We start from the raw sequence: 10,743 nt of genomic DNA on the forward strand, positions 1-10,743 counted from the left end.
TTGTATATATTTACTGAATATACAGTCCTTGTGTTCATGACAAGATCGTTTTTCTTTCATCACCACCTGTCGACAACGTTGTTTCCTTTCCTCCCCCTGCTGAATGGAATCATCCATTAATGTTTCCAAACGCCTGGGACCTGAACTTTGATGCTGAGGTTTAACTCTGGATTCACCAGTCTCACGTTTCTACATCACCGTGACAACCAACTCTACCAGAGCCAGGACAGGCACGGATCCCGTAGGAAGTAAAAGATCAAGGAGAAAAGGCCAATTATTTTACTGACCAACTTAAAATGTCAACATTAATCATGGTTGTCATAGTCGTCTCATGGTCCCGCTGAGCTAAACTACAGTTTCTGTCTGAACGTTAAATTCGTCAACACACGATTTGTGCATAGATTTATCATCAGACAAAGGGTCAAGTTTGTGATTTAACTTTGTTTTATTGTAGTTTCATTCAAATGTATAAAGAGCATGTATAAAGAGGAGACGGAGCTGTGCAGGAGAGTACTTCAACAGAGGGGTCTGTGGAGGTTAAGTGTAAGGTTGATTATTATGACAGTTTTTAAAACTCACCCCTCAGACTCCATGTTGAAACAGAAGGTTGCACACTCTGAGTCTGGATCTGCTGCAGACCCCCTCCTGATCAAGGAAGTTGCCTCCTCCATTTCCACCCAACAGTAGCTGAAATTCGTTGACAGGTGTGTCCCAGGCCCAAACATATTTTTACGTAGTTTCTCCTGCTCTGGACTTCATCAGCTATACTAAAAATGTCAACAAATGCAGTTTTTCGAAGTCTGCATAGAGCAGAGAATGGCTGCCTGCACAGTTGGAAACACTCCAAAAAGTGCACATTGAGTTAGATGCAATGATTGCATTTCACTTCCTTTAAACACTTCTCCACTTCCTGCACAGCTGCATTCCTATGTAAGAAACAATTATCTTCAATATTTTCCCAGCAGGCTACACTCGTCTCTCTGCCTTCATCAACCTCATAACCAGCGACGAACACCTCTGGATGCTGTTGCCGGGTTGTGACGGCAGGTGGCGATAGTACAGGAGCAGGACTCAATCATCATCACCTGATGCTGGATCAGTCTGCCTTGGGAGCAGCGGAAAACCAGCCAAACTGTCCTGGTGTGGGAGGGGCTGCAGCAGCCTCTCTCTGGACAGGTGAGAGCACAGAACTTGGGGCGGTAGGCTCGGAGGCTCCGGCAGCCCTGGTGCTCCAGGGTGAGTGACACGGGGGAGGTGAAGCTGCCATCACAGACGCTCAACCCCTGAGATGTAGAATAAAAACAAAACAATTCTAATGGTTGACTTGTTCTTTTGTGTTCTTGCTAGAAGTGTATTCATTCATTTGTCTTTGTTGACGTTCTTCTTTATTTTATTCTTTTATTTAAAGTAGGGATGTCTGATATAAACTTTTTGCCGATATGCCGATATTGTCCAAACACCTAATTTTCTATTCCAATATCAACCGATACCAATATAGTGGAGCAGGGGTGGAAGTGAAGTGTTGCCTGCTAACTAAGGTGATGGATTAAAACAGTGTTTCTTAATTATTTTCTGTAATCTTGAACAGAGTCTACACAGGGGTTCTGACTCACTAGAACCTTCTTGTCCTGTATGCCATAGAAGAAGAACGGTGTGACCTCAGAACCTCTGACCTAGACTGCTTGTCTGTTCTCCGTCAGTGGTTTCCTCCTACAAGAACAACAGGCTGTTGCAAAAACCATACGGTGAGTCATATTCACTGACCGGTTCCACTCTGTGGATCCCTGGCAGCAGGGTCTGGCATGGCCTGATCTGACACAGTCTGGTCTCTGTCTGCAGACGACAGCCACGGTTCCTGGTGGTGGTGCGGGTGGAGACACCTGGGCCACAGCTGTGAGAGCAGAGGCTCCAGTCTGAGGTCCACTCTATGCAGTTGGAGATGGGACCAAACAACGGACCGGCCAGGCCACCCCTGCGTTCCTGGCGTGTCTGTTCTGCTGTAGAGGCACGACAGAGAGGAAAAATATTTTGAGTGAACATCGAGCAGAAAGCCCTTTGAAGTGGACAGCTTTGATGGGCTCACGGGTCGGAGAACGTAGCACATGTGTTCTCAAAGAACTGCTGAGAACATGAGGAAGGGTTCTAAGAATAGTTCTCACAGGTGTGGAATTTGAAATCTGTTTACTCCTCTGACACATGGACTGACATTGTCTTCAAATCACCTGATCGTCCCCCACATGTCAAATGCCATGACCTCTGTCGCCTTAGATTTTTACCTGGCCTAAAAAACTAGTTTCAGACATCACTCTGGTCGTTTTACCATAGACTTACTGTAAATAATGCATTCTTTCGTTCACTCATCTTCTATCCTAGGTGGAGTCAGAACCAATCCCAGTCAACATCAGGTGAGAGGGATTAGAAAACAACCATTCACACTAACATTCACACCTGCGGTCAGTTTAGAGTGAATATTAACTTAATCTCCAAGGAAACTGGAGAACACACACACTGGGAGAGCAGGAGAACGCCACACTGTGAAGACTGAACCGCCGTCAGTAGGCTTCATTACCCTCCGATGGGTTGGAGGAGATCCTGTTGTCCAGGCCGTCGCACACCCACTCTTTACAGCAGCGTCCAGGCAGTCGCAGCAGCTGAGGGTTGTGACACTGATCAGCAGGTTTGTGCAGATCATCACTACACAGGGAAACACAGGAAAGTCCGCCCCCCAGGCAGCGGCACAGCCGGGCACAGGAGGGCTGGAACACATGTCCTTCCTCCAGTCTGCGGCCGTTTATCTCACAGCCCAGCTCGTTCCGACCTGATGGAACCAAAGACAGGGTTTGATCGGTCACATGATCACAGCAGCAGATCACAGCAGGATTGTAACGGTAAAGCTGTGATCAAATCTTTAATGCAGTACATGAAAAAGTGTCATTTCTGTCTACTTAGTTTACCCTGTGACTGCTGCAAGTTACAGAAGACAATCGTCATCATCATCACCATCATCATCATTGCTAGGAGTAGTTTAAAATAAATGACCTGCTGTGAAGCTGATAATTAGTTCTTCTACTCCAGTGTACATTTCCCCAGCTTATCTGATTTCTGATTTTGTCAAAGACTTAGTCAATGAATTTTACTTAACTACACTAAATGTAATTTAGTTTGTAGGCCATGCTTCTGTTTGGACTGTTGAAACTGTTTGTTGATTACACCTCCCTTCACAGTCGATGCAGATGAGTCATCAGCTTTGTTGTCGATGGTTTTGTAAAAATTGCAATTTTTCCTTTACTCCATCTTGACTTGCTCAAAGGAGAAAAAACATTTTTGAAAAACATTTGTGTCATTAAACATTTGAGTTAGTTTGAGTAAAGACAGTGGAGTTAGTTTGAATAAAGACATCAGAGTTAATTTGGATAAAAAGAGTAGAGTTAGTCTGACTGAAGATATAAAGAGTTACTTTACTCGACAGTCTTAGGGGACTCTGCTCTTACCTACACACTGTCCTGGTCCACCGGGGAAGCTGGCACTGTAGTCACACTGCAGTCCTCGTTGTGTGTCACAGGGCAGCCACTGTGTGCAGGCCTCGCTCTCCTGCCTGGAACACACCTGACAGCAGCCACAGCTGTCCAACATCAGGGGGACACCAGCAGGACACTGCGGCACTGAGGACGGACACTGACAAGGCCTGGTGCACAGCTGGCAGCACACCTGAAGTCAGAGTAATGGACCTTCTCACGTCTCTGTCCAATCACCAGCTTTATTTTTAGGAGTATTTGTCAGAAGAAACAGGAAACATCACAGGTAAAAGAGCCTTAGTTTGATGCCAACGTAAATTGTTCAACTTTGTTGAACCACATATGGAAGAAACATCTGCACTTTGAGCACATTTTTAGGAAAAAGAAGCAACTAATTTACTGCAGCCTTGTTTCCAAGTTCCCGTAAAACCACCAGGCCACACACCAGCGCTAAGTCGTGGGCCGTTTGTTAGGAGGCCGCAAACAAAATGGTGTTGTTTAATTGCTGATCAGTGTGAAACATGATGTATTTTAAGAATGCTCTGATCTACAATTTCTGTGGAGTCATGTCATAAGAAAATAATCCAGAGAGGAGCAGCCTCCAACTACAAAATAAAGTTCAATTTACAGTACTACTTCAAGTACAGGAATTAAAACTCTTAAAAGGACGGCTCAGCTGTTGGTAGGGTTGTAGGTCTTCTACCTTGCACCACTCTGGTCTCCAGTACAATACTCTTAACAATCACCACAGCGATGTCACTGTTCACAGAGCGACGGACAGATCTCTCCTCAGCAGGTCTTACCTGAGGGATGGTGCACAGCAGCAGGGAACACAGCAGCTGCCTTTGTCTTGGGTTCATCTTGCTCACCTCTGTTCTCCAGCCTGCATGGTCGCCGCAGGAGGAGGTGTATTTATTAAGGGCTGTTGACCTCCCTTCATTTATAAAGTCTCCGTCCTAAAGTCCCGGTCCGTGAACCGCAAAGTAAACAGTTACAGGAGAAGAATGGAAACCAATGTCCACTTCCAGCTTCTAAGCTTTTCCACTGCTGCTGCAGAGTTGGTTTATTGTCTAGGATGTGCAGGGAGGGCAGTGAGGAGGAGAGTCCAGGTTCAGCTCAGGTGAATGAAAAGGTTTTAGCTCTTTATTTCCAGTCTTCTAAAAATAAATATATAAAAAAACAGATTCGTTTTTTGTTTAAAATATTAATATGAATAATAGGAATGTAATCTGTGAAAGTACATAAAGTCATACTATTGATTCCCATTAAAGACAAGTTTTTGGTTTGATAAAAAACACTATACAAACCTGCTCTGTTGCTGAACTTGACCTCCTGAACGAAACTCTCTAAAGCCCCCATTTGGCAAAAAGGTACTGCAGAGAGTTCAAAATAACAGTCATTTACTATACAGATAGATGTGTTTATATGAGGATATATATAGTACATACATATACAGATGTATATATGTATGCACACACACAAACATATTTATATTTGTGTAGATACAAACATATACTGTATATACATACACGCACATCATTTAATGGAATAAGCAGTAAGTAGTGACTGAAGTTGTTTTTTTTTTTACTGTCAGATAAATTTGTTTTTTACAAATAAACTTGAATGTTGAAACCTTACAACTAAATATTTTTATTATTTTTTTAACATTAGTTTTTATTGCTGATGCATTTGTATTGTGGGATATCTTAAAATAACTAAGAACTAAATATTTCACCTACAAACTGCTGGGATTTTCAGTAACCCCACTCCCCAAAAGGATTTAACTGCAGAAGATGGAAGAACAAAAAGAATATTTAACAGTGGTTTCCAAACTAAACTGGAATAATTATGTCTGTAGATGTGGCACATTTTTCAGATCTTAAAAAAAAAAAAAAAAAAAGTAAATTTCCTATGAGAATACTAGAAGAATCCTCTGACAGTTGACACATACTCACTGGGTTTGACTGACAGCTGGAGCTCCTGGTGTGGATTCCTGTCACTTCTATTCTAAATGGAAGATTTCGAACAGTGTTTACAACAACAAACAGGCAGAGACCAGTTTTCTTAACCTTTATTTAAATAGAGCATAAAGAGAAATAAAACAAACAAAGACATTTCGATTCAAGCAGAAGGATTCAGTAGAACCGAGGACTGTGGCTTCTGTCCTCAACATTAAAGAGTCTTTAAAGAGAAGGTGAAGCTGCTGCTCTTTACGCCAACAACCAAGGAAGACGAGCAGACAGTGATAAAGTCAGAGCACAACGCAGTTCACTCCGGTCCACAGATGGAGGAGTTGTAGTCACAGCACTTCAAGTACTGTTTTATATATATATATATATATATTTATTTTTTTACAAGGCAGCAGTGAAACAAAGTGTCACAAATGCAAACCCATCACACTGGACCTGCAGGGAAACAAAGTCTTTTCAATAAGTTCCTTTGACATAGGAAATCAAGAAATCAAGAAAAGCATCAAATGAATCGTGAACTCAAAAGAAAACAAAATGTAAATCTGAGCAGAAACAATGAGGTAGAGCAAATATGGAGAACAAACATCTAGATATCTGACACTGACATGCTCATTCTGCCACTCATCTACTGCCAGATTTAGGGCCCTGTAAAAATATAGAAAAAAAATCTTAAAGACTCAGAACCAGGGAGAAACCGTAGAGAGCCTTAAATCAAGTGACATCAGTGAGCAGCTACAGTCCGTCCATCAGGAACGGCACTTTTATTCCAACATAAAGTCGCTCACTTCCCTTCAAATTCCTGATTTGTCCAGTAAATAGAGTAAACTCAATTTAATTTATCAACATTCGCATATCTATTCAAGGTTACACACTCTGCCTAATAAATCTCCTGAGCCACAACCCAACCAGTGATCCGTGAAGGCACCACGGGGGGAAATGGAAACCTAAGAGTTCTGTTCAGAATCTCACTCTGGTTTTTAGGAAATGTGAACCAAAAGGAGTCAAATTCAAAATGTGTCTGAGAAACACACTGGGTAAACAGCAGAAGACAGCAGTGTCCATCACATGGTGGTCAGGCTAATGTGCTAATGTAGCCAAAGATCATATACATCCTAAAACAAACACAAATAGAAAGGCATTTTTTCACATTTTTACTAAATGCTAACATTCCAACTGTTAGACTCACCAGGAGAAAAAAAAGTTCTGTCATCCCATTGAATAATGGAGTAAGTCAACACTGGCGCTGTTTCAAACAAACTAACATCTCTGATTCATTCACTCAGACCTTGTTTCACAGGGAAGGCTATGAAACTCTGACTGACTGAATGCTACGACAGGTTTCTGAACATGGTGGAAACACAGACTGAAATCATTTCAAAAACAGAACATTTATTTATTCTCATTTCTTTTCGATTTATTCATTTCTTTACTTGAGCGATACGAGTCCATGTTGTCAGCGGTCTAAAGATAACCCCACATGGACACAGCATTTAAACTAAACAGACTGCAGGGGCAGTTTTGTGCAACTTTTAAATCTCACACACACACACACCTGTGCATGCACGCACCCACACACGTGAGGCATCAAATGTGAACAGTCAAGATTGGAACAGCCTTTGGAAGTCACCAAGCAGCAAAGTGTTGTTGGACAGAAACAGGGGTCTGTTTCTCACTAACCACTGGTAAAAAAAAACAAAAAATCCACACCAACACCAACAGCCTCCGGTGTGAGACCTGACAACACCTTCGGGGAAAAAAAACGACTACAGCAGCTCAGGCTGACTGAATAATCCTGGAATTTTTCCTCGGACACATGGAGAGTGCTGGCCCCAGCGGACCACCACATGAAACAACAACACAACACTGCTCTCTGCTCTGTCAGAAGACACTCTCCACAGGTTGATGGAGCTGTAGCTTTATCCCATTATTCAAACTCCCAACAAAGACAAAAAGGAATCCTAATTCTCTGGTTCAAATATTAAGGCCAGGACCAAGTGTATGACGTACAGCTGACAGTAAACAACTTCAAAGAAACTCCGAGGTCACCAGGTCAGAACTTCACACCTGTCCTGGTCTCCACCTCTGTTCGAGTGCCTGTTCATCAGTAATTGTAGTTCTTGTCTCTGTTGGAGCAGCTTTCACAATCCTCGATGATGACCGTCCTCTCTTGTCATCTGCTCAGATCCCAGAAATACTTTTGGTAAATGAAGGTGTTCCTTCTCTTTCTCCCATATCTTCAGTCTTCTCATCACCATCATTGAGCATCAGTGAGATCCCCTGCTGTAGCAGCTCCAGGTTGACTGCAGACAGACAAAACACACAGTTCTCAGTTCAAGCATAGACACATACGGAACTGGAGAATTAGCTGAAAATCTTTATATATTCTTACTATATACTTATACTATATATACTCGAACCTGAAGGCTTCTGGACCCAAGTCCAAAAGGCTTATATACATATAGGCAGCACTGAGAAAACCTGACAGGTTAGTGCAGGTGTCTCTGCCTGAGGGCGACAACCTCATTAACAACCCCACCCTCGAACTTTCTACCAGTGCTATCACAAACACACCCTGAACTAACTTTTATTTTAATGGCCTAAAATGTTGCATTTCACAAACTGTTAATGTTAACTGAAGGAAGACAATTACGTCACAGACTTTCAAAGATGGGGTAGGTGGGACCATTGAAGGACCAGCTGACTGCTGATCTTTGGTCACGGGTTAGTTTAAGGTTTGATAAAAACAACAGTCTGGTGCAAAAAATTAACAATTATGGCTGAACTGTCTGGGTGGAGGAGTGAGAATGGAAGAGAGAAAGACAGAAAGAAAGAAAAGGAAACAAAAAAGCTTGTTGTTGATACTGTTGTTGTGCACTTCTTAGCGTCATGAATGCAGATAATGTAAAAGCAACAGATATCTACCTGAACCACAGCCTGGATAAAGCTCACGCCGCACACATTACTTGGTCCACTCTGGCCTGCAGCTCAAAGGCATCTGGTCGGTCCTGAGGATTGACAGCCAGCATGTCCTGGAGAAGCTTTTTCACTCCATCAGACATGCACGACCTGCGTTTCTGGGGAATGTTCAATACCATTTTTGGTTCCTTTAGCAATGCTTCGCCCACAGGGACAATGTCTGCTCCGTGCCTCACATACATTCCAAGCAACTCTCTCTTTGATTCTGCATCAATGAAAGTGATTCGTTCCAACATGGCCCAGATGATGATGCCCAGGGCAAAAATGTCTGCCTTGGCAGTGTAATGACCCTCCCACACTTCAGGAGCCATGAAAAAATCTGATCCACATGCTGAGGACAACCACACCTTGTTGACGTTGACATTTTTGCCCCTGTCCTCACTTCTTTTGCCTTCAGTAGTTTTACTTGAACCAGCACACACTTTGCTGAGGCCAAAGTCAGCGACCTTGAGAACCGGAGTCCCTGACCTTTCTGAGATGAGGATGTTGTCTGGCTTAAGGTCTCTATGAACAATGTTATTTTCATGCAGGAAAGCGATGGCACTGGTGAGCTGAAACGTGAAACTGTTGTTGGTTTTTTGGTCTGGCTGCCGGGACAGAATGAACTGATTGAGGTCACCTCCTTCACAGAACTCCATGACGAACCAGAGGTAACAGGGCTCCTCTGGGGGACTGAGCACTCTCTCACCTGAAATCCAAACACAATGGTTACTCACGAGTCACAACAAATAAAGGAACAACAGAGAGGTTTTCAAATAAACTGTAAAAATCAATGATGATGTCACTGATCAAAGACACTCCACAGAGATATGGGTAAATTAGATATCAAGAAGCCTCCTGTACAACCTTTGCTCCTGAAGCCAAAAGTGGTGCACTTTTCATTCCAGCTGCTTTGGTAAAATATATATCAGATGACCTCATTGAAGCTTACCAGTTAAGTACCAACTATTAGTTTCGCCTCTTTGTGCTACACGTTCGTCTTTATTAAGAAAGGCTGTATGGAGGCTGCCATGTTGGATCGTGTTTTACAGTAGCCCACGGTGACCAAAACTCCAAACTTTGGTGTTTTAATCAGTGACGGATGCTTTTACATGTCCTCCTTCCTGCTAAATACTTAGGTTGATCACGCGGATTCACCACAGCACGACGCTATACACTACCGGGTAACTGACGTAGACCCTTCATAGTAATTAGTCCGGTCAAAACCAGTCAAAACAGACCTCTTACCGGTATGTTTGTGTTAGTAAAGAGAAATACAAGTCGTATTGTGCGGACGCCACGACTGTAATAACTTCACTTTATTTACCAAAGAATGAAGAACTCGAAAATGAACAAATCATTTAAATTATTTCAAACAACGTTTGTTGTAATTGCTCTGGGTCGGTTGTCAGTGAAATGTGAAAAGGGCAGGAAACAGATTAGACTCCATTTTAGTATTTTGGGAGTTGCTGAACAAACGTTCCCTTCCCCCAACGACCAGTCCGAGTTATGGCGACGAAAACACGCGAACTGACCACAGAAATCAGCCGCACGAACAGTCTTACAGATGAAACGCCTTCGGAAAACATACCAGTTCAGTTGCCCTTAATATAACTACTTTAAACAAACACAGGTTGCACAAATAACTGAATCATATATTCATTTATACACGCACACACGTATGGACGATTGTTAACAACAAACCGTGACATGGCTGAGATTTTACCCTGAGGAACAAGACAATCGAGACAATCATTGAAAGAATGGTTAAAATATCAGTTTTGCCCATTTTCTAATAATAAAAAAGTTATCACTTTCAGTGTCAACAACTGCTTACACCTAAAGAACATAGGACAAATGTACGGACCTTTCAGGGATGTCTCCACCAAACGCAGGTACTGCTTGGACCGTTTGTTTCCGTGGCTCATCTTCTGGGCCATGCCGTTTCTCTGCAGAACACACTCCTCCAACTGCACCACGTTCTGATGCCGCTTCTCCAGACTCGTCAAGGCCCAGAACTCTTGCAAGGCCAGCTCTACGTTTTCAGGCGCGTCGCAACGCAATTTCTTCACGGCCACCTTGGCACCGGACCGCCGCGCCACCGCTTCGTACACTACCCCGTACGTACCTCTTCCAACCTCCCGTACTAGGCTGTAGCGAGGCGCCATGACCCTCCGCTCCAACCGGCCGTCCTGCTGGACAAAACTGGTGTCCTCCGCCATGTCATGATCTCCTTCTTCCGCGTTCCCCGCGCTCCACAGACTCCGCAGTACCACTGTCTCCCCCTCTCCTTCCCCCGCCTG

At 43.3% G+C, this 10,743-nt stretch overlaps 2 protein-coding genes across 3 annotated transcripts in view; both read right to left on the reverse strand.

Annotated features, from left to right (window-relative positions):
- Positions 1 to 217: 217 nt before the first annotated feature.
- On the reverse strand, positions 218 to 5,416 carry LOC103386514 (WNT1-inducible-signaling pathway protein 2-like). Of its 2 annotated transcripts, none has more exons than XM_025059836.1 (5): positions 4,319 to 5,416; positions 3,492 to 3,708; positions 2,570 to 2,818; positions 1,765 to 1,994; positions 218 to 1,283 (listed from the first exon to the last, which is right to left on the reverse strand). In XM_025059836.1, the coding sequence occupies exons 1-5, from the start codon at positions 4,373 to 4,375 to the stop codon at positions 996 to 998; spliced, it is 1,041 nt and encodes a 346-aa protein (XP_024915604.1). In that variant the 5' UTR covers positions 4,376 to 5,416; the 3' UTR covers positions 218 to 995. The 2 variants fall into 2 exon arrangements, with proteins under 2 accessions (XP_024915604.1, XP_008319041.1); XM_008320819.2 differs by having other exon boundaries at positions 221 to 1,283; positions 1,765 to 1,997.
- Positions 5,417 to 5,570: 154 nt separating this feature from the next.
- Positions 5,571 to 10,743, reverse strand: part of LOC103386505 (serine/threonine-protein kinase 35-like) — a 5,549-nt gene continuing 376 nt past the window's right edge. The window contains exons 2-4 of the mRNA XM_008320810.3: positions 10,308 to 10,743; positions 8,408 to 9,149; positions 5,571 to 7,785 (exon numbers count right to left, since the gene is read on the reverse strand). Of these exons, the coding sequence (XP_008319032.1) occupies positions 8,431 to 9,149; positions 10,308 to 10,743 (1,155 nt within the window). The 3' untranslated portion in view covers positions 5,571 to 7,785; positions 8,408 to 8,430. The remainder of the gene's footprint in view (positions 7,786 to 8,407; positions 9,150 to 10,307) is intronic.

Source organism: Cynoglossus semilaevis, chromosome 11, assembly GCF_000523025.1.
Source record: "Cynoglossus semilaevis isolate Cse_v1.0 chromosome 11, Cse_v1.0, whole genome shotgun sequence".
In the NCBI taxonomy this organism is placed as follows: Eukaryota; Metazoa; Chordata; class Actinopteri; order Pleuronectiformes; family Cynoglossidae; genus Cynoglossus; species Cynoglossus semilaevis.

Excerpts from the sequence above, each read along its gene's own strand:
- LOC103386514 (XM_008320819.2), bottom strand. The coding sequence starts at position 4,375 with ATGAACCCAAGACAAAGGCAGCTGCTGTGTTCCCTGCTGCTGTGCACC. Across the intron at positions 3,709-4,318 it reads TGCTGTGCACCATCCCTCAG|GTGTGCTGCCAGCTGTGCAC; the intron begins GTAAGACCTGCT and ends CTCTGACTTCAG. Across the intron at positions 1,998-2,569 it reads CTCCTCCAACCCATCGGAGG|CAGAACAGACACGCCAGGAA; the intron begins GTAATGAAGCCT and ends GTGCCTCTACAG.